Below are 23,740 nucleotides of genomic sequence, written 5' to 3' on the forward strand. Positions count from 1 at the left end.
ATTACTCGTCCACATATCTCTTTTATATCATTGTCAATGATGTGAAGTATATTTGATCAAATCAGGTACAACTTTGAGGTGAGTGTATCTTTATTAGATGCTACTTTTCTGACAGCTACAGTTACTTTACAGATTAAGATTTCACATAAAAAAAACCAAAGTTTATAAAAATATAAAGATTAAAGTGGTAGTTCTCTACCTCTTTGGCTTGTGACCCCTCAGTTAGACCGTGTTGTTTTACTGTAGAGATCCTCCCTGCTAAACTTCTCAGGTGGTTTTATTTAATAACTGTATGAGGCCCAAAGGGGCAAAAGTATCCAATATTTCAAAATAAAAGCACAGATTAGAGAAAAAGTAACATAAGTAAGATCAAATAAAAATGGAGACACATTTTTGTTGCATTGCTTTTTGTTTTCTTTATTGTCTTCTTTTCTTTCCTGTTAGTCATATCTGAAATTGGATGTATCTAGTGACCCTGAGGAGCCACACCCTTAGTGCTATTACTTTTGATACTTTAGTGTACATTCTTAATACTTCACTTCACTTCACTCACTTCCGCAGGATTTTGAATGCAGGACTCTTGGCTATTTTGTCATTGTTGTTCTGGTACTCGTACTGAAATCGAAACACTTGCTCCATCGCTGGTAATGAGTGGTTGCTGCTGCATACTAAGAGTGGAGTAAAAAGTACAATATTTCCTTGTGAAATCTATTAAAGTAGAAGTAGAGGATGAAACATCAACATGCAAATACTCAAATGAAGAACAAGTACTTCAAAACTGACCTTATGGGCACCTGGACACACACACACACACACACTTCACAGGACAAGTGATGGACAGGAGCTGCTGCAGAACAGGTGTGCATACCTATGCAGAGCTGTTATATTGTTATTCTGTTAGTGTGTGTGTGTGTGTGTGTGTGTGTGTGTGCGTGAGCCAAAGGCGGGGGCTTTGAGGGGCTGCAGAGGGGACGAGCACGAGCCTCCTCCCCTCCGACGGCGGCGACGCGCCGCGCGCTCCCGACAGGCCACTCGTGCTGCTGCGATACAGTAATCATATGATAGGGAGCCGATCCCCGCTGCTGAATACCGACACACCGGGCGGACGCCAGCGGAGGAGCCGGGGCGGAGGACACCATCTGACGGTAGCTTCGTAGCGGTCGAAGAAGTGCGTGGAGTCGGTTTAAGTGACAAACAGAGCAAGTCCCCCTGCAAAAAGGAACTTTTTCAAACTCTGGGGAGAGTCGGACGCAGCGGGGGACCGCCTGCAAGAGGACAGGGCGCACACACACACGAAACGGTAACCGAAAGAGAGTCGATTTAACCGGGCTGAGGTTTGAGTTTGAGCGGCGGTCAGCGGGTCGGTGGCCGCGGTATCCCCTGGGGTCCTCGCATCGCTTGTCGGGGCGTGTCTTCCTAAATTTCCCCCATAAGTTTTTTCCGACTTGCTAGGTCACTTTATTGTTGAAGCATAAGCCATGGTCGGGGAGACAGAGGTGAAGGAGAGACCCAAGTCCAACCCGGACTACCTAATGCAGCTGATGAACGACCGGAAGGTGATGAGCTCCCTGCCCAACTTCAGCGGCATCTTCACGCATCTGGAGCGGCTTCTGGATGAAGGTAACTCGGTCTCTGATTTGGGGGTCCAGCCCCCCCCCCCTCCGTCACTTAGAGGCTGTGGCCACTTGTCACACCATAGAGGAAGTCAGGCCATCTTTCATCGACTGGGCACGTTGAGTTTAATGATCAGCCTTCATAGAAATAACAGTTATTGGCCCACTTTATTGAACAGTCATTGCCTGCAGGAATGTCATCCCATCCAGCTCTGAAAGATGCTAATGATGAAGAACACAGGCTACTTTTCACTGAGTGCCTTCATAAAGCTGCGATTGAAAACTCCCAATAATCCTAAATCAAAGACTCCCATAAAACTAAATAAGATGAATAAGATGTGTGCTTTGACTTAAGTCACATTTTTAATTTGTGGAGTGCAGCAGATGAGCACTCTGTCTCTCACACACACTCACACACACACATGCACGGGCAGTTGGTGATGGGAACAAACAGACAGTTGTTAGTCTTTCCCAGTGACCTAATGCGCAGGCTTATGTGAATGCTGCAGCCCATCCCTGAGCAGGAGCGAGAGCGTGTCACTGTGTAAAATATTTGATTTGAGGCTGCTCGCAGACCAGGAGACATGCTGTCTGTAGGCCTGCTAAACCAATGCACTTCACTTGCTGGTGTTTAACACTTTTGCAGAACAGTGAGCAGCATTAAAATACAATATTGCAACAGATGTCCAGTCTTTAAAAGTGCCACTATTTCTTATTTTCTAAATTTGGGTCCCCAAATTGCTCCAAGCTGCCAAGACCTGTTGTTGGACATCAGGATGTCCTGACTTTGTGCCTCTGTGACAAGTCTCATGACGCAGCAAGGTTGTTCTCATACCAGACGACCTCTACAGCCTGACAAATAGGTCAGCGTCACATCTCTAGTTGTTTTCATGTTGCAGACTGACAGCCAAGTAGATTCATCCCTCACACATGATAATGTGACACCCACGGTTAGAATGAAAGGCATTGTACCGTGCCCGTTTTCAGCCTGGCTGTATCTTCTGCCTGAGTTATGTGGACAAGGGCACAGTACCAAAACGTTTGTGCAGGGAAATAAGAAAGCCTGCCAGTCGCACACTTGTCAGAGTGCATGTTTATGGCATATTTGGAAGCACTGCTGTTGTGTCCGGTCTAAATATAAACCAATGACAGGTTGAAGTGTTAAGATATGGGCTGCTACAGCTTCCCTCTTTATCTGTCTCTCCTTCAGCTCTGTCGTGCTTCTTTCACTTCTCGTTTTCCTCCAGCAAGTTGCCCCCTTGTTTCAACTAAAGTGTGACAAAAGCCCTGCTTGTCTGTGCAGATTTGTTTGTTTATGTGTGTGCTTTGTAATAGACACTTTTGGTCTGTAACAGGTCAGAATGGGTTATTAGAGGATCATCATTGTCGCTGTAGCTGTGGCTGTAATTATAGTGCCCTACTGTAGTTATTATGGTCAGACTTATCACACTCGGAGCAGGGAGACATGCCTGTCAGCCTGCTTAGGTCAGACGATATTTGTGCCTCAAGGCAGTTATTCTGCCGTGTGTCTGTGAGCTCAAGCCGGGGGCCTGTGTGTATGTGTTGCATATGTGTTTGTGTGGTGCAGTAGTCAGTTATTATTGTGCTAGCGTGTCATTACAAAGGTATCAGAGGCTGGCATCAGTCATTGAGACAACACTGAACAAGCAGACAGGCAGACAAACATAGTCTCATTTATGATGGTGCTTCTGTACCAAACCTAAGGCAGAAATGTGACCGTTTAAGTCATTTTAAAGCAAAAGAAAAACTTCACATTCTCTGGTTGTGTGATAATTTGCTGCTTTTCTCTGTTTTATATGATTGTAAACTTGAAATTTGTGATGTCAACAAGGGCATTTTATGCTATTTTTGACAGATTCATTGATTAATTGAGGAAATGAGTTATAGGTCTGTTGTTTTCTTAGAATTTGGTTGTTGAATAACTAACCTTCATAAACAGATTAGAATGTCACCGTGTTCCCTGCTAACATGTATGTTTGTTCCTTGCATTATTTACAGAGTGAAAGGGGGAGCAGTGTCTGTGTCTGTGTGCATGTGTGTCTGTGTCTGTGTGCATGTGTGTGTGTGTGTGTGTGTGTGTGTGTGTGTGTGTGTGTGTGTGTGTGTGTGTGTGTGTGTGTGTTTAACACTGTTGGAGAAAGAAATGGAAAGAGAGAAAATGTCTGTAACAGAGGAGCCTGATTGCAAAGCATTCAGTGTTCAGATTCTACATTGTGGTGCTGAATGCCTGTGACGGTCTCCCTGCTCCCCCGTCTGTCAGTCTGATTGTCTAACTGTCTGCTGTCACACTCAGAGCCGCCTGTAATTCTGGTGACAGTGAGTCATCGTCTTAAGAAACGGACGCTGTGAAGAAACGTGACACTTATTGTCCCTCAGTGACATTTTCATGGACTTCCTCGGTTAAATGTACTCAACTTTACGCCCTCTCTCTGTCTCTTGTCTCCCCCTGTCTCCCAGAGATCGGCAGGGTACGCAAGGACATGTACAATGACACAGTGAACGGTGGCATGTTCAACGGGCGGGACATGGAGGAGCTTCCTGAAGCTATCGGCCCCGTGGCTCAGCTGCAGGAGAAGCTCTACGTGCCTGTCAAAGAGTACCCTGACGTGAGTGGACAAACCCATGACCTTTGACCTTCTCAAAGAGTTTGTATTTACTTTTCTCTGCTGTCACTTTATCTCTTCTTAGTAACAGAGAGGCTGCTGGACAGTCAGCCAGGCGTCTATTCACAAGGGGAGCTTTAATTTACATTTTATCTAAAACCTGATTTCATTCTGAGATCATCTCTGCTCACACCCAATGATGTAATCTAGACTTGAAATAGATCAATAATGAACCCTGACCAGTGTTTCCAATAAGATAAAAATGGATCATTTTGAATAAAAGGTTTTGTTAACCCATAAAGGCAGATAGTTCCCTCACTGCGATGCAATTTTCAGCCATAAGTTTACACCATAAATATTTAGAAGAGCTTAAAAAGGTGGATTAAGTCTTCCCCAAAATATAAAGAGAAGTCCCTGCTCACGCCAAGTACAGTTAAGCACCGCAATATGAGTTGCGTTGATGTGAGATTGAATTGCTCACATGATTTTCTCCATGCATCAGCTCGCCAATCACCGAATACAATGACAGGCTGTCCACACTCACATGACAGAAGACTAACAGGACACACACACACACACACACACACAGGAGTGCACTGGAAAACGGTTGAGATCAAGGTTAAATTTAGAGAGCAGTTCCTCTATCTGAATTTCTTTGCATTTGTGTGTGTGTGTGTGTTGGTGGGAGTCAAGGGTCATCGTAGAGGCCGGAGCGGATATGTTGCAACTGTCACTGAAGTGAACATTAGGTTAAAAGTGGGAAGAGGCTGGAGAAATGTTATTAGAGAAGAAGAGAGAGACAGAGGAATAGTGGCAAAGAAACGCACACACACACACACACACACACACACAGAGGGGCAGCTGTCTAGTTAATCACTCAGTCTTAGTGACAGATAAGGTTAAGAGAACGGCGCTGTCCTGTCATGCCACCAGCACCAGCCAGCACCCATATAATGAGCTATTTTTGTCTCTCTTAGTAACACAAACACATCACAGACCTCGAAATCACCCTCACTCACAACACATGCGAATACACACACACAGTATAAAAAGATACTTATGGAGTCTGTGATGTAAAAATGTGTCTGACTTCCCTCGGGCCTGTTTCGTTATCAGTGTGTTTTGCTCTTTTGTGTAGTTTAACTTTGTTGGGAGGATCCTGGGCCCACGTGGACTGACGGCCAAACAACTGGAGGCAGAGACCGGCTGCAAGATTATGGTGCGAGGAAAGGGCTCCATGAGGGACAAGAAGAAGGTATACACACTCAGACACACTCACAAAACACTCATACATACGTTCACTCACTTGAACGGCTCTGTGATAGAACACAGGAATGTGTTTGCATGTTCACATCACATTATTTTAAAGGAGTAGTTTGAAGCTGGATGAAATACGCTTATTTGCTTTCTTGCGGAGAGTCAGATGGGAAGACTGATAGCACTCTTGTGTCTGTATGCTAATTAAGAAGCTAGAGCCAGTAGACAGTTAGCTTAGCTTAGCATAAAGGCTGGAAACAGGGCAGGATTTGTTAACTTCATACAGAGCCTAGCTAGCTGTTTCCAGCTGCCTTTAAGCTAAGCTAACCAGCCGCTCGCTGTAGGTTTATATTAACTGTACGGATATGAGAGTGGCGTCAGTCTTCACATCAAAAAAATATAATCAAACAAAACTACGTGTTTAAATAGCTTTTGTAGTTTTCCAAATATTGAGGCAGCCATTGGTTTCTCTTCATTGTGACATAGTCACACTGAGACACTAAACATTATTTGCTCCTTCATTTTTGTTCAAGTTTCATTCTTGATGTCCCTCAAATTTATCTCACATAACCACTGAGCGATAACAAAACTGACAAAAAATAATCGAGGACATGATGTTCACATGCTTTTTAGGGGCTTTTTGTCAGTTTTGACATGAATGGAATCCAATAGTATCCCGCAGACTGGAAAATAAAATAACATAATAAAACTTTCTGAACTTTAAAATAACCATGATTTGCTTTGGAAATGTTTCAGCAGCAATAGGGAGTCTGTGTGATGTGTAGAAGAGTGCTAAAACATGCAAAAACCTGTTACAGCCTGTGGTCCTGTTAACAAAAACACATCCATCAATCTATCTATCTGTCTGTCTGTCTGTCTGTCTGTCTATCTATCTATCTGTCTGTCTGTCTGTCTGTCTGTCTGTCTGTTAATCTATCTATCTATCTATCTATCTGTCTATCTATCTGTCTGTCTGTCTGTCAATCTATCTATCTATCTATCTATCTATCTACCTGTCTATCTATCTATCTGTCTGTATGTCTGTCTGTCTATCTATCTATCTGTCTATCTGTCTGTCTATCTATCTATCTGTCTGTCTGTCTGCCTGTCTATCTATCTGTCTATCTGTCTGTCTGTCTGTCTGTCTAACTATCTATCTATCTATCTATCTATCTATCTATCTATCTATCTGTCTATCTATCTGTCTATCTGTCTGTCTGTCTGTCTGTCTAACTATCTATCTATCTATCTATCTATCTATCTATCTATCTATCTATCTATCTATCTATCTATCTGTCTATCTATCTGTCTGTCTATCTGTCTATCTGTCTACCTGTCTGTCTGTCTATCTGTCTATCTGTCTATCTATCTGTCTGTCTGTCTGTCTGTCTGTCTGTCTGTCTGTCTGTCTGTCTGTCTGTCCACCCTTCTCTCACAATGAGTTGTTGGTGTTCAGTTTCTCTCTCCTGTCCTGGTGTTCGGTCCATCTGTTCTCCCTTCCTCTCCCCTGGTGTTTTCTGTTGGACGGACTCGGCTCAAGCTTTCCAAACGGCAGGTGGAGCAAGTCCAGCATTCCAGCCCACCCTCTCTCTCCAGAACATTCCCTACCCCGCACGCCCCTCAGAGAGAGAGGGAGACACACACAGACACACACAGAGACAGAGAGGAAGGAAAACAGAGACACAGTGGGAGGCAACAGGGGGAGAGGAGAGAAAGATGTTGACTTTTGGTGTTTTTCAAGATGATACATCTCACTTGACAAAACATCTACAGAGTATCCTCAGCAGTCCCAGCACACAAGACCGAGACAGAAGACTTCATGATTTCAGTTTTAGCTGGGGCTGCGACCAACACTAATTTTCATTTTATAGATTACTATATTAAGATTATTAGATTAATTGATAAATCGGGCTATAACATGTAAAGACACCACAGCCATTTTAGCAGCTGTGTGAAGCTGTTCTCAAAGGAGTAGTTTGGCATTTGGGGAAATACGTGTATTTAGCTTTATGCCAAGAGTTTGAGGAGATCAATACCACTCTAATGTCCTAAATATAAAGCGACAGCCAAGAGATGGTGAGCTTAGTTTAGCATAAAGACTGGAAGCAGGGGGAAACAGCTAGCCTGGCCAGGAAGTGCCTGCACCCCGGCCAAGAAAAGTTCCAGCATAGAAAGGTCACATTCAACAGAACTAGTTCATAAAAAGTCTTATACCACCTCTATGGAAATTAAAAGTGTTTCTAGTATTTCTGAACGGCCAAGCTGGAAGGTGGAGCGAAAAACTAGCTGCCAGGAGATGCAATGTTGTCCAAAGGTGGAGATACTGATGCACATTTTCAAACACTCTCTCCTGGAAGACTTCATAGTCTTGCACTCTGTGTTTATGTGAGAAGGGACAGAAATAGATGTTAAAAATGGAAAAAGAAAAGCTAGAGAGAGACGTCCAAGTCCAGCTTACTGTCTCACCTCCACAGAGCTGATCAATCATGTGAGAAGTTGGTGTGATTGATGGACTGAACCACAGAATGACATTTCCATCACAGAGCCTCCAGAGTTTGCATGGCCAGAAATAATAACTAATGGCTGTCACAGGTTCCTAGAGGGGTAAAAAAAAATCTATTAATTTGTCTGATGAATTTGAAACAAAACCAATATTACAGTGATCTAAAACAGAGAAAAGAAACCGGTCCAGCTTGTGTTTGGTATTTTTAATAACTATGTGGGGCACAAAGTAATCCAAAACAGAGCTGCAAGAGTAACAATGTGCACCTGTTTTGTTATATGAACAACAGGGAAAGAGCAACAAATACATTTGACATTTTTACTTGATAATAACTTACTAAAAGATTATTCTGCCATTGAATCAACATCTGAACATGATTAATCGTTTCAGCATAAAGTGGCAGATAAAGAGGGGAATAGAAAAGATTTTTTAAAAATCAGTGGCAAAGAATGGTGTGGTTTGGAAATGTTACTTCAATAAAATGCAACACCAAACTTGTGCAACCACTGAAAACAACATGAGTTCGATAACACTTTCGGAGCTGCATTACACAACCTTGAGCCTTGTGTGTTTTTGTGTGTAGTTTGAGGCCGATCCAAAAACGGAGCCAAAGACGAAGAAAAGCGAAATCCTGTTCCCTCGCTGCAGTAATGGACCGGGCTTTTGTGGTGCATTCAAACGGAGCTTTTAAAATGTTTTTGTGCTTCAGGAGGAGATGAACCGAGGGAAGCCCAACTGGGAGCACCTCAGCGAGGACCTCCACGTCCTGATCACCGTGGAGGACACACACAACCGCGCCAAGATCAAACTCCAGCGGGCCATCAACGAGGTCAAGAAACTTCTTGTGCCCGCTGTGAGTATCAGTCCGAACCCCGCAGCATCGAATGCTATGGACTGAACTGATGGAAAAACTGTGTGTGACTGGATGAGAGTTCACTGTGTTGGTATGCATGGAAGGGGGAAGGGGCTTGTCAGTCCAAATAGTGTGTGTTTGTGTCTTTTTTGTGTTTTTGTGTGTGTGTCTGTGTGTATGAGAGAGTATGTGTAAGGGGTTAGGGTAATTAGGGAACACGCATAAAGGGGTTTCCATGGTAACCCCGGGTTGTTTGAAAGGCTGAGGGAATGAATGGAGAGTCTGTTCACTTGTTCTCCCCACTCCATCACTCCTTTCACTCGTTCACAACTCACTTCATTCCCAACCACTGGCTACAGTATTCCTTTTTCCTCCATGAGTTTTTTTTTTTGTTGTTGTCCACACAAGAGGACATTTTGATTGCACTCTTCAACATTTCTCACATTCTTCAGCCCACCTACTTACCTCCTACAGGCACACATACGTGCATAAACGTCCTCAAACATGACATAAAGTAAGAAACACACTGGAACCTTGCACAGAAATGTGCATATAGTCACATGGACACACTATAAAAAGGTTGGCACAAAATAACAAAAGCACATAAATTTTGAAATCAAAAGTCCCCTTCCTTTTTTTCTGTCCACTTTATTTGCAACAATAGAAACAGGCTGAAAAGACCAGCAGGGGGATTTCTATTGCAGCAATCAGCCATCACTTCCGCTTCAATCACAGCACGGCATCGACCAACCTTAAAAGTAAAAGGATGTAAGAAATGTGGAAAGGCAATCAGGGGCTGAACACCTGTTAATTATGTGTGTGTGTGTGTGTGTGTGTGTGTGTGGAGGGTAAAGTTAATGATACTTGTTAGTTTGACCCTGTGGTCCTTGCTGTCTGACTGTAAATCAGTCAAGCTTTTCACCAAGCTGTAACTGGAGCTAAGAAGCTAGCGTGTTTGACACTGAATATGTCCTGTGTGGTGCCGCGGCTGTGTTCAAAGTCTGGTCCACTGCCTCTCCTACCAAAAAAGGACACGCTTTCTCCTTCCAGAAAATATTCAAGATGAATCATGTCATTTCATTTAGTTTCAGCATACTGTAACATTTGCTGACTTGTTGACCGAGCTCTCACAAAAGTTAATTAATTCACTTGTCAGATGGCTGAATGACCAAGTGATTGTGTTGTTGCAGGCTGAGGGGGAGGACAACCTGAAGAAAATGCAGTTGATGGAGTTGGCCATTCTCAATGGGACCTACAGAGACGCCAATGTCAAGACGCGTAAGGATGACATCATAGTTAACATGTGGAGGAGGGTTGGTGGGTGACAAAGGAAGGGTCTTGGTACAGGAGTCCACTGTATATATGAACGATGCCTCTGTTTCCCCTGTTAAATAGTCTGTTTGTCCTCTCCTCTTCTTCCCTGTCTATTGTATTTGTGCACTTTGTGTGTGCTCGCATGTGGGTGTGTGCATACTTGCATTATTGTATGTTTGTGTGCCGTGCAGCCACCGCTGCCTTCCCTCTAGGGACCCCTCAGGCGCCTCGGATCATCACAGGCCCGACGCCCGTCCTGCCTCCCGCCCTGCGCAACCCAGCCCCCGTCACCACGCCGACCATCATGCCTCTGATTCGTCAGATCCAGAGCTCCACCCTCGTGCCGGGAGGCAATCCACACCCGGCACTTGTGCAGCAAGGGCCCGAATCTGGAATCATCTACACGCCCTACGAGTATCCCTACACACTCACGCCCTCCATATTGGAATACCCAATTGACTCAACTGGAGTTTTAGGTATTTAAAAATGAGAAGTTCATCACTTTCATACATGGTCAATGGATGTATTATGGGAACTGGATACTGGACTCCAATGAAAGCTGCTCACCAATCGCATGAGCCAAAAAACCTTTCCGTTAGTGTCGCTGGCCCCGCCCACTTGTCACATAGACTTTACATTGAGGCGACGTCGCCATAGAAATTAACAAAAAAGGAAGATTTAAGAATATTAAATCTGCATAATCTAAAGAAATCATAATACAAAGAGTCATAATGAGACATGTTTGCTGACCGTGACGAGCTGCCAACAGTTTTACAGACATGTTTTGTAATGGAGTTGGATTGTAACCAGTCTGCCAGTTGCGAATTTGACCACTTGACCGTTTTCTGCAGTTCATACCAAACAGCTAGCGCACCAACTGGACAGACATTAGCTGTAAGTTAGCTAGCCACAGACACACTGACCGTGTGTGTGTGTGTCTTTCTGTTCAGCTCAGCTTCTGACTGAACTCGTCTCCGTATGAAGCACTGATGGTGCTTTATGACTTTGGTGTACAGTCTATGCACCAAACCCGTGTGGAATTGCCAAATTTTAGGAAATTAAGTCCATGTGTTGCTCCAGCTTGCCAGCAACACATGGACTACCCTCTCTTCCCCCTTTATTCATTCCACTTCTATACGTTATCTCTTTTATTAAAGAGGCCTAGACAGATTGGCAGCGTGGGGGGGAAGTTAACAGTCACAAAAAATTACATATAAATAAAATAACCAAAACAACCAAAACTGAAGCTTCTACGCAAATTGACAGCACAAAGGCGACTCCTGAAATCCAGATATTTTGTGTTACTGTCGGGTTGGGCGGTAGAACGCGAGGCAGCAGGGGAACGTTTTCCTGCAGTACCACGGTTTGCCACTCGGTTAAATTGGCAGCCATATCCAGCTCTTGTAATACATCCGAGACGTATACTGATGCGTGCATGAAGCTCATTGCTGGGCTAACAGTCCCTTCTCCCTGTGTTTTTGCAGGTATGGCTTTCCCAACCAAAGGCTAAGCGATAGCAACCCTTCCTAGTACACACACGGACTGGCTTGCAGAGACCCCCCCCTCCCTCCCTCCCCTCCCTCCCTTCCCTCTCCCACCCAACCCCAAACACATACTTGTCCCACAGAGCAAACAGTCCAAGTTTGCTCATACTTTAGGATGACAGATTCCTCGACAGTCATTCTGTAGTCAAGTGTCCATTCCTGTTAATTTCCTCTTTGTATTAGCAGACTAGCGTTGTGGTGTGACAGCTATTTAACTTTTTATAATAGTTCAGCTTCCGCTTGTAATTTTAACACATTTTAGTGAACACATAGATATTTTAGAGCCGCTGTTTGTGATTTAATATATGTTAAAGCTTATTTTAATCACAGAGCTATAGAGTGACTTTGCTTACAGCTGAATCTACTAGTGAAGCTTAGTGAGAAATTAGTGGTTTGGATTAATATTTTCTTTAGAGAACAGAAGACCACAAAACAACAACAATTCTGTCTCTTAGAAGCGAGATGTTTTTACTTATTTTCACCCTCAGCCTTGAACACCTTGTAAATTCCTGGTTTCACTGATGTTGGTGCCATGGGTGGACTGTTTGATGTCTTTCTGATGAGTAACCTTTTGTGTTCTGTTTTGGCGATGTCAATGGCTGTTAGCAGGTGCCATGACCACTAAGGTACGACGCCACGACAAGAGAATCCATCCTTACCAAAGGGTAGTGACCACAGACAGAGGTTAGTTAGCTCACCAGCCACTTTATGTGTATGTGTGTGTGTGCGTGTTTGTGTGTGTGTGTTAGTGTGCGTGCATGCAGACCAATGGACCAATTTCAGTTTACATGTGTCTGTAATACGGCATGCCTAAAAGAGAAATAACTGTATCAGGCGAAGTAAGGTCACAGGCTGAAGCAGCTTCAGTGTAAAATGTGAAACAGTATTTGTCGCAATGAAAGTGAAGTAAGTGAGCAGATTGGGAGGAACCATGTTAGGGGTGACAGCTGCAGCGGTTATCTTTGCTCGCCTGTTAGATAAACTGGACGGCTTGCAGGCCGGGACCCTCTCAATTAGAATGGATCGCTCCGTTCATGTGACTCGGTCCTTGTGACTCTGGATTTGGAGTCCGCTCTCAGAACCTTTTTTTTTTTGTTGTTGTGTATCTCTTCACTACTACTTTTGACCCTGCAAATACTGTGGGAAGTTTTATTTATACCCAACTTCATTCCAGTAGATTTCCACAAATGTTTTTTATTATTAATTAAATCCTGTGTCGTGCCCTATATGACTATATGACATTTAAAGTAACAGTGATTGTCTTTTTCTGAAGGTCATTCAATCCAATATGATCTTTGGTCTTTACTACTAAAACACAGCGTGTGATAACTACTGAAGTCTGTGTTTCAAGCTCTTTTGTATGAAATACTGTTGTTTGTGGTCTTATCAGTCGCCCACTGGACTTTATCATTGGGGCTGTTTACATCTTTCATATATTTCCTAGCCAGAGTGGTGCTGTTACCATGTATTTAGCTGCAAAATAAATTTGTATATAGGGATTTTAAGGATTTAAGTGCTTATATAAAGCTTATGGAACAAGATCGCTTGGAAATACTTGTAGATTTTTTTTTTTTAGGTTTTTTTAGTTTGTAAATTTTTATTTTTGTTTTTACGGTATGCTTTTTATAGATGAAGTGTCTCCATGTAAACTTCCAACTTTATTCAAGGTGTGTAGCTACTACTGTTTTAGTCACCACGAAGGTGGCAATGAAGGCAGTGTTTTGCTCTGTCTATTTAAGATGAGGTGACCTTCTCGATTCACAGGCCTCGTGACTGTTTTATGCAATAGAAATGGACTAGCTAGCTACAATATATGTGTGTATGTGAGCGGTGGTGCTCTTGTTGTACACGATGGACAAAAAACACTAAAAGGCAATAAAGATGACTATTGAAAAAAATCTCTAAAGAATACCAAAGCCTCTAAATTCTTGTAGTTAGTCTGTCTATTGTTAAATTGTTTCTTAAGTCCCTCTAAAATCACCATCTCTTAACCTCTCATCACTATCTCTTATGGTGCCTCTTTGCTTACCGTAGTCATTAGGTGCTCTTCTAATACTTCATAGCAAATAGATCAAACCATAATCAATAATCAGTTAATCACAACTGTTAATCATCAAGATCTTATGCCTGCTGCTAAACAATAGCTCTACTTGCCAGTAAGTGAAAGTATTTGTGAGGCCCAGACTCTTTTCTTTGGACATAAAGGTCACTCTCTCACCCACATGAAACCATGCTGTCTCCCTCTCTGTCCATGGTTTCACTGTCTGTCTTTGCTAGACGTAGCCCAGCTAGCATGAGTAGTATCACTATAGCAGCGGTCACACAACAGGAGGGGTATCTCCTAAAACCTAACCCTGCTAGCACCTTCATGAGCACGTGAGCATCGCTAACCGGCCATTCCTTATGTCACCACCTGGTGGTTGATGTAAGTCATTCTGAATGGTTATGCAGGGCTCATGAAGGTGTTGTGCAGCTCTTCTGTAGTTCCCCTCATGCTGTGTGACTGCAGTAGATCTGCCTTGTTGTCATCCTGACGCCACTAGCTGACACTAATCTCTCTTCTATCTTTTTTTCTTTTTATGTCCCCTTTTATGTGCCCTTTTTGTTTCCTTTCCACGTCTGTCCGTCTCTGTCTGTCTAACTCTAGCTGCCACGGCAACTAACCCATGACCCCTTGACCTTCTGACCTTTCCGCCCACTGATGAACCACCCATCTCTGCCTGCTGGCGTGCTCATTGGCCCACGGCCCCGCCACTCCCCCAGCTCAGCCAACCAGACGAGCACATTGGGAACAACCCGGCTGCTTCTGTCTAACCAACCAACCAGACGACAGCGATCATGGGAATAAACCTCAGGACCCCGCCCATCACCAAGTCCTAACCTAAACTTTACCAAACGTGCCTTCCTTCCAAAACTCCAAACTGAGAATGTTTTAGATCATCCAACAGTTGAAATCCCAATCTGCTGCCATACATAACCAATAGACTTGACTGGGGACGGTCCCCCGAACTGGTGAAGGGCTCCTAAACCAATCCTGGCTGTGCCAAACTGTCTCTGTGAGCTACCCTTCCCTCAGTCCATGTGATGCAATAATAATGACTCTGTTAATAACATGGTAACGATACTGATAATGATGGTAACTGTACTTATACAGCACAGAAACCCTCCATGAACACTAAACTAAAGGGGATATGTTGATATTTTGAAGCATTTTTCCTCATCGGGCACCTCTGACTTATTGTGCCAAACCTTTCCACAAAGGGATAGCTTCTTTTTTTGGGCCAACGTACACTAATTCCATTATAACACATAATAATTGGTGTTCAAGTGTTCATACATTAACACGCTTCCCCGTGAGATGTAACACAAACGTGTGGTTCCAGTGCCGTGTGAAAAATGTTATGTAGCGTACTATTATTATGTGCTTCATTTCCTTAAGATATGACCCGGTAAAGTGATTTCCATTTTTCCTCTACATATTTGAATGAGGGTTATTAAAAAAAAGCCATTTAAGTAGAGAAGTTTTTCACCATAAAGCAACAGGTGCTCAGTGAGGAAAACGATCAAACTGGAATCCAAAATGCCAAAGTATCTCTGAGTTTTCTTAATGGGTAAAGCATGCTAATCTGAGTCAACATGTCCAGTATAAATGCCAAGCCTGTACAGTGCAGATACACGCAAAGAGGGAAGGTTGCACTTCTTTTGTCTAAATCTAAAGGACTTACACAATGATGCCTTTGCCTTTCTACACTACAGTATTGTACAAGCTTGAACAGCAGTGCCTTTATTTATTGGGAGCGATTGAACAATGTTACACCTAAATCTTTTATGACTACATTGTGGGTTTGTGCCCAGCATGAAATTATGTCATTTTGGATTTATGCAGATTAATTAGGACTGCAGAAAACGCGTCATCATCAAAGTTTTATGACTTTACATCCGTAACTCTTCGCAATTCAGATTTTAGTGCAAAAAAAAAACTAAGTGGCTCATTTGAATTGGAAGTGCAATGCAGTACTGAAACAGCAGCTACAATGTCTGACATGTTTATGTGAGGTTCGGATACCTCAGGAGAACAGTGTTATATTTCATCTTTTGTTTGTTTGTTTGTTTGTTTGTTTTGTTGGAGATGAAGTCGTCCATACGTATATATATTTTTTTTGCATGTGAATCCAATTTCTCAGAGGGCGTGGTGCAGTTTTACATCCACACACAAACCGACTGATGCCTTGACATGAGAAAAAAAAAACAAAAACATGGAGTCGTAACATCTGTAACAAGTTTATAATGTATTTTTATATTCTATTTTGTACGTGAAATAACATTAAATGACCTTTTCAGATAAGAACATTATGCCTTACTACGGAGAATAATTTGGTGAACATAACTATCCTTCATGTGTCATTAGTAATCATGTCACAGTCTCAATGTCCTGAAATACTGGAGTCTCTGATGTTCTCTGTTTTAACTTGAGCCTTTGAGATCAGCATTGCTTGCCTTCTGTGCCTTTTGTATTCTATGAGTGTGATAATTAACAGTGTAGTACAACATTAATCTACTCTTCAGAGCCAAGTGTAGGTTACTAACTGTTACCACTTTTGTGATTATTAACCACTTAAATGGTATCTGTCTCTGCTTTGGATTCCTTTTAAAAAACAAAATTACATGTCTGTCTAAAAAATGTAAAACAAAAAACGATATGTGTTGAACAATTTTAACTTTCAACGTATACTGAGCAGGAATAACTCTTTGTACACTATTAAACTCATAGTTGTAAAACTAACAAACTTTGTTGCTTTTTCTCTGTAGCACTTAATTATGCAAATCAGCTTCCTTTCTGCATACTAATCACCAAACACTCCTTAGATACCGAGGGGTGGGGGGGCGGATGGTAATGCGGCGGATACTTAAGACAAAATGTGGGGTAGAGGCCACCACACGGTTTTTCCCACTTCTCCTTTTGTGTGTTCTTTCTCTTCTTCTCTATCTTCTCCTGCTATTTAAGTGGACATTACACACATCGATGTGTGTAATAAGAGAGAGCAAAACACACCCAGCTCACCATGGTTTCTCAGAGGCATGCACATGTATAACAGGAAAAAAAAAAGACGGAAGGGGGGGTTCAGTTTTGGGAGACTAGATGTCAGGGGAATTAAAGGGAAATTGATTGTGCAAGCTCGCCCTCAAACATCTGCAGAGTAAATATTACACAGGATCACAGTTTGTCCCTGAAGTCTCTGAAACCCTCCCGCTAATAACCTACACATGTCATGGTAGCCACATTTGTTTAATTGGTCTCTATTTTTCTCTCTCTAAGGGTGCTATTATTAAAATACAAATACAAAGAGGGGAGAAAAAAACAGGATAATGTGAAGTTTTGCCACTTGAAGTTAAAAGTAACCCCTCAAACCACACATTTAAGGTTTCACACGCTGAAAAAGAAGAGAATCACGTGGGGGTTTTCCGTGGTGAATGCAGCAGTGGGTGGCTCATTCGTCCTCTCCCTGCCCTTCCTGCTTTCATTGTGGAGTTTGGGGGTGATATTGAACTTCAGGCTTGGAGTTGAGCCTGCTCTGTGGCTGCAACCCCAGCCCCCTGATCACAGAGTGAGACAGGACACAGTGTGACCGCCGCTGACAATCCTCTGGACAGGAAGAAGCAGAGTGGAAGCACTGAGGGGAGATAGCAAGAGAGAGAAAATAAAACACACCAGTGTGTGTGTGTGTGTGTGTGTGTGCGTGTGCGTGTGTGTGTGGATGGGTGGGGGTGCATGAGTGTTTGGATGGGTGTGTGCTCTTTTCTCTGTTTTTCCTGTTTTCAGTCAAGTTTCGTGCTGTGTTTTTTTTGTGTGTGTTGTTCCTCTAGTCTGCTATGAAACACTCTTCAAGCATCTGGTAATGTATTCTGCAGTCAGCTCTCACCATTGCCAACACTGGGGCCCAGAGCTCCCAGCGCTTACAATCAAAGCAGGGCTGTGTGTGTGTGTGTGTGTGTGTGTGGATGGGTGTGTGTGGGAGAAGAAAGAGAGAAAGTGAGAGGAAAAGACAGGTTGATTTACATTACTATGTATGCACATATTCCCCACATAATGAACAGCTCCAGATTTCCTCTGCTTGGTAAATATTTGATGACCGAGCGGTGGGATGATTTTAAGTGAATAACAGTGGAGTCCCATAAGCTGCAGGGAAACGGCTCAAAAGTTGTATTTCAAACCCCTCTCTCCCTTGTCCTCTTCCCATGTAAATAAGGCCAACTCCCCCTAACTCCACACACCCCTCTGAGGCAGTTTAAAGACCCAACACTGTCTCCTTGTCTCCTTGACAACCAGCATACACTGGGGTCCTGTCGTGGCCTCTCTGTCTTTTGTGTTTGGGAGCTCAGAGAGACAGAAAGAAAGAGAGAGAGAGAGAGAGAGAGAGAGAGAGAGAGAGAGAGAGGGTGGGGGGCTGAAGAAGTTGATGAAAAAAGGAGTTGAAAAAGATAACAAAGATGACATCACAGCAAAATTTGGTTTGTAGCCCAACGACAAGGATGATGAGGATGAGGATGATGATGATGATGATGGTGATGATGATGATGATTAGCCTGAGGCACAAAATGGGTGGCAGCTCAGTCTGAGACCGTGAGCAGGGAGAGAGAGAGAGAGGGAGAGAGAGAGGCCCAGGGCTGAATGGGGCATTGTGGGAAAGACAGTGGGCACACTGGGCAGTAACACAGAGAACACTAACTCACAGATCATGCCAGAGAGTCTGAAAACACCCACACTGGGCGACAATGGCAAACTTCATCGCTCCACTTGGCCCCTTCTGAATACACACATACAATGGCAGAATCCAAATAAGATGCTCTGTTATTCGTGAAATTCAGCACACTACATTCCTTCAGTGCCTCCGTCCCTTTGACCGGCAGCAGATGGCCGCGGCTGCGCTGCATAAATGTGCACGTACGTGTGCATGTGTGTGGTCTCTCTGTTGCATCATGGGTAAGTACCCACAAGGCTTGAAAGGTGGGAAAATCATACATTTACAGGCCTGACAGGAATCATATGGAAGTGATTTAACCCAGCTGTGTCTCTCTACTTTAAGTAACGCAAACAGCATCATGCAAATCCAACTTTGGACGTTGTGACTTGGAGCAAATTTAATTAAATCGGTCAATTAAATCAGGCCTAATTAGAATGAGAGTGAGGAGTGGGAGAGCCAGCAGGTTTGACCTTTCTTTAGCTGGTCCGCTCTTACTGTCAGCTCTCTGCTGCCTCCCTGTGTTGCATGAGAGAAACTCCATCATCATTTCTTCTGACAAGATTTACAATAAACTGAAACAAGTCAGCAACAAAAAGTAAAAGTATTTAGATCTTTTACTCAAGTAAAAGTAGCCTCTTACCACAGAGTAGAAATACTCTGTAACTAGTCAAAGTCCTGCATTCAAAATCTTAGTAAAGTGAAAATATGTCACCATCAAAATTTACTTTAGGTACCAAAAGAAAGAGTATTCATGAATTCATTAACAGAATTAGCCATGTCGTAATCATAGATATAATATCACTGGATTATAATAAGTGTTGCATTAAAGTGTAATGAGCATCACTAATGTTGCAGCTGGTGACAGTGGAGCTTATTCCAACTACTTTATATACTGCTGGCCGATTAGCTTCATCCATAATAAAACATTTATTGATTGATTTATATTTTGTATTAATAATGTATTAAGTAGTTTCTACTAGTAAATTGCTAGTAATTACTAGTAAAAGGCACAATTTAGGGTTAAAAAATGTAACATAGAAGAAGGATAAAATGGAAATACTTAAGTAGGAGTGCTTAAAAATGTACTTAGCACAATACTTGAGTAAATGTACTGAGTTACATTTCACCACTGAATAACAGTGGGTGACAACAGAGCTGAAACAATTATAAAGTTAACACAGAATCGTGTGTTTTCTGAGTTGTTAAGTATTTTGTGAGTTCATCATAGAAGAGACTCAGAAAAGGAGGAAAAACAATGTAACAAAGGTCCTCAGCTGGACTTTTCCCTTTATGGTCGATGACTTTGGTGTTTTTTTTAGCTGTTGTCATTATCAGAAATAATGTAAGCAAATTGAAAAAAAAGGTTTTTGTGTATTTTAATTTAAATCTAACTTTGGTGTTGATATTTGCTCTTTCGATCCAGTGATAACAGCCTCTCTTCTCCTGGCCTGAGGTCAGTTGTGGTTTGTTCTGGCAGCTTCACAAACTTTGACCTCCGGTTAAATAAACAGATCCCAGATCTGTGGAGGTGTCGTAAAGTCATATGACTCGCTAAGTTTATCAACACGGGTTTGTCACTTTATATATCACATTTAAATTAGTTATGGTCTACAAATTAGATGTTAAATGGATGTTTGTGATACTATTGTGCGTTTTCTTCCACCTTTCATGGCCGGTTTTTGTTGACGTAACGACAGCTCAGCATCAGTCGTCGCTTTACGGCAGAGAGAGCGTGTTGCTGGAGGTCAGGTAGCTACATGAGACGGAGTCGAGCTCAGTAATCTGAAACGAAAATCCGGTGTTTTCACCCGGAAAAACAAACTCAGGATTCAACAAACGCAAAAACAGCACAACTTATATTGGTGGCGGAGACTCCAGGTGCGCGTCATTGGCCAACTTGTCCAAGGTTTTGAGTTTTACGACACAGCTAGCGCTTGCTAACGTTAGCCGGCTCGGCTAGCAGCTCACACCTTCCTGGCTCCAGGTGACCCCTCGGATCTTCTACAGCCATGGACAACAACTCACAAGGGTCGAGAGGAGTGAAAGCAGGTCTCGGGGGTATTTTCGGAGGCGGTGCGCCTGAATACTCCAACACAGAGCTCGCCGGTGTTCCCCGTAAGCCTCGTGTCGTTATACCGCAATGCTAACCTGCTTCATGGCTCGATGAATGTCATGTAACTAATATTTGTGTTGTAATGTTACTTCAGTGACCGGCATGAGTCCTCTGTCCCCGTACCTGAATGTCGACCCTCGTTACCTGGTTCAGGTAAGCTGCAGCTAAACCCAGTGTGGTACATGAATGTGGTCGGTGTGTTTTCCTGACTGTAAAAGGAGCCGATGTTGTGTTTCAGGACACAGATGAGTTCATCCTGCCTACAGGTGCAAACAAAACAAGAGGAAGGTTTGAACTGGCTTTCTTCACCATCGGAGGCTCCTGCATGACTGGTAGGAGATCATTGACAGGGTGTCACAGAACTTCTTATACTTACTTGTGCAATAGTTCTAATTGTGATATTATTTATTCTATGCAATAGGATTTTGAGAGGGGCTATAGTTTGTGAATATTATGTATGTCAGAAGTATGTGGACACTCCTGCTCACTGAGTTTTCTGTAGTGTTGGATTTCTGACATGTTGGATTGATTAAGTTGAACTAGCATATTTAGACAATAGTGTCCCTCCAGCTTTGTGACTTTAGTTGTGGGACGATCCGTTCCTGTCTACTGTCTCACTGAATGTGACAGTCCCCTGTGCACAAAGCCTGGTCTATAAAGAAGTGGTTTCATTCAGTATGGTGTGGAGTAATGTGACAGTACCTCTGGGATGCCGACTGTGAGCCAGGCCTTATCACTCACTAATGATCGTGTGGAAAAGAGGGATCAGATCCCTGCAACCTGGTTCCTAAAATCTTGTAGAAACTCTGCCCCAAAGAGTGGAGGCCATCACAAGGTCAACAAGTTACATGTTGGCAGTCCACATACTTTTGGCGTGTAAAGAGAGCTGAAAGCTGAAGGTTTTCAATTTCCCTTGTTATTTTTATTTCCTGAATGTGAGTTAACCTAATGCCTCGTTCAGCCTCTCTGTCTCCTTGTTTTGGCCTCAGGAGCAGCACTTGGAGCTGTAAATGGTCTCAGGATGGGCCTGAAGGAGACTAGAGACATGGCATGGTCCAAACCTCGTAATGTACAGTGAGTATAGAGACAGTTTACCAGCAGTATCACCTGTAATGGTACACCTGGATCACTTCACCTGTCCTCTAAATGTTTTTTTTCCCTCTACCCCCAGGTTAATAAACATGGTGACCAGACAGGGTGCTTCATGGGCCAACTCTCTGGGCTCTGTTGGTGAGACCATTATAATGTAACTCAAAAAGTAGTCCAAAGTAGTCTCACTATGGAATCAGGCATTTAATATAATATCATGGATGATCATCATCATGCAACATCATTGCTACATCCTATAAAGCTCTGTCCATTTTTCTTTGCCATTGCAGCCTTGTTGTATAGTGTTTTTGGTGTGGTAATAGAGAAGGCCAGAGGAGCAGAAGATGACATCAACACAGTGGCTGCTGGGACGCTAACCGGGATGCTCTTTAAATCAGGCAGTAGGTGTCATTCCTGCCATATATGTTTGCCAATAATATGTAATTTACCTCCATGTGTTATTGACTTTAACAGTATTTCGAGATGTGTTTTTCATTTCATTTCAACATTCATTTTTTTTTGTCTCTCCAAATCCTCCTGTTGAAATATTGTGGTCTCACAAGTTCTCATCTAAATGAATAATGACTTTAATCTTACTGAACGATCACAGCGTGCAGCATCTTGAACGCTTAGATTAGCTAATACATCATATGGAAATTAGGCTGCAACTTATGATCATCGTCATTATTTATTAATCTGAGGGTTGTAAATCTCCCCGTCATGGAACTAATGAAAGAATATCTCGTCTTATTTTTAAAATTATTTTCCAAAGATAATTTACAGTGATATGACACAGTAAAGCATCAAATCTTCACATTTGAAAAGCTGAAACCAGCTATTGTTTGGCATTACTGCTCAATAAACACCTTCTTTTTTCAGATGTTTTTTTGATTTAATTTAATTTTTCTCATTTTAGCATTAATAACCATTTGATTTAATGGAAAGCACATTGCTTTGCTTGAATAAAGTATAGTGTTTAGTGCTGAGAACGTGAGGAGTGAGGAGTGCTCTGAAATAGTACTCGCAAATGCATCATTTCAGCTTTGGATAGATTAATATAACAAATATTATTTGCTGAAGTTACTGTGATTCAAATTTATTTTATGTTCATGCACAGCTTTATCTCTCATTCTGTTGATGCTTTGTGTTTGCAGGTGGTCTAAAGGGTGTAGCCAGAGGAGGTCTGGCCGGTTTAGCCTTGTCTGGTGCCTACGCTCTCTACAACAACTGGGACCACATCAGCGGCTCCTCCTCATCCTCCTCCAGGCTGTACTAACCTCTCCCACACACATCTACTTCCACTATAGGGCCAAATATCTCTCCAGGACACAGCCTTTAACCACAGCGCTAAGAAGAGTTAGACTCTGGTCAAAAGCAGTGTGCTATTCTGGGAAGTGTGCGTTGGTCCCATTTCACTGGTCCTCCTTCCGCCGTAGCCACTTCCCTCCCCAGGAGCATTCTGGGAATCAAAAGATGTGTTTGAAAAAGAAGATGTGAACACGTGGACTAAATTCCACATGAAATCCAGATGTAGACCGTCCTTTAACACCCCTCTCTTCGTTTGTCTTTATCCTCTGAGGTGTTCCTGTCACTGATCTGATCAGTAATGAGAAGACCCTGTGAGGATGTGTCATCTGTAATATCAATGTTTATGGGAGGCTTATTTTTTCCTCTTTGATCCAAGTTTTGAGATCAGTGAACCCATGATCTTTGGGTTAAATGGTGTGTGTGGTTCACCAGATGAACTGCAGTGGATCCACGTTCTGATTTTGGACTGAAAGACTCTTCTGATGTAGAAGAGCAAAGAGATCGACAGACACAGAACTAAGCCTTACAGTCAGTTCTACTCTTGTATTTATTGAAGCGAATCCGCAGTGTTTTCTGTTTTACTGTGTGAGAAGAAATCACTGTAAAGCTCTGCTGAAAGTGCGTGCTGTTAATGTGTCTCCATCAAACCCACTGCATCAAAAACAATAATAAAAAAATTGGAAATGTTCTCAAAAACTTGCTTTTAACCAATTTTATTGAGCAAATGTGACTGGGTGTAAAAAGTCGTGAGTTGTGTATACTACGCAGTGCTCTGTTAC

At 42.7% G+C, this 23,740-nt stretch overlaps 2 protein-coding genes across 6 annotated transcripts; both read left to right on the forward strand.

Moving 5' to 3' along the window:
- The first annotated feature begins 1,065 nt into the window (after window positions 1-1,065).
- On the forward strand, window positions 1,066-16,442 carry qki2 (QKI, KH domain containing, RNA binding 2). Of its 5 annotated transcripts, none has more exons than XM_070851744.1 (9): window positions 1,066-1,620; window positions 4,092-4,240; window positions 5,376-5,492; window positions 8,707-8,850; window positions 10,041-10,128; window positions 10,356-10,640; window positions 11,625-11,648; window positions 12,315-12,392; window positions 14,356-16,442. In XM_070851744.1, the coding sequence occupies exons 1-9, from the start codon at window positions 1,479-1,481 to the stop codon at window positions 14,376-14,378; spliced, it is 1,050 nt and encodes a 349-aa protein (XP_070707845.1). In that variant the 5' UTR covers window positions 1,066-1,478; the 3' UTR covers window positions 14,379-16,442. The 5 variants fall into 5 exon arrangements, with proteins under 5 accessions (XP_070707845.1, XP_070707846.1, XP_070707847.1 ...); XM_070851745.1 differs by having other exon boundaries at window positions 12,318-12,392; XM_070851746.1 differs by lacking the exon at window positions 11,625-11,648.
- Window positions 16,443-20,184: 3,742 nt separating this feature from the next.
- Window positions 20,185-23,657, forward strand: timm23a (translocase of inner mitochondrial membrane 23 homolog a (yeast)). Its single transcript, XM_070851670.1, has 7 exons — window positions 20,185-20,566; window positions 20,659-20,717; window positions 20,803-20,896; window positions 21,554-21,638; window positions 21,736-21,794; window positions 21,944-22,054; window positions 22,808-23,657. Exons 1-7 carry the CDS (start codon window positions 20,461-20,463, stop codon window positions 22,927-22,929), a joined length of 636 nt encoding a protein of 211 aa, XP_070707771.1. The 5' UTR covers window positions 20,185-20,460; the 3' UTR covers window positions 22,930-23,657.
- The last annotated feature ends 83 nt before the right edge of the window (window positions 23,658-23,740 follow it).

This window comes from Pempheris klunzingeri, chromosome 20, assembly GCF_042242105.1.
Source record: "Pempheris klunzingeri isolate RE-2024b chromosome 20, fPemKlu1.hap1, whole genome shotgun sequence".
Taxonomy (NCBI): Eukaryota; Metazoa; Chordata; class Actinopteri; order Acropomatiformes; family Pempheridae; genus Pempheris; species Pempheris klunzingeri.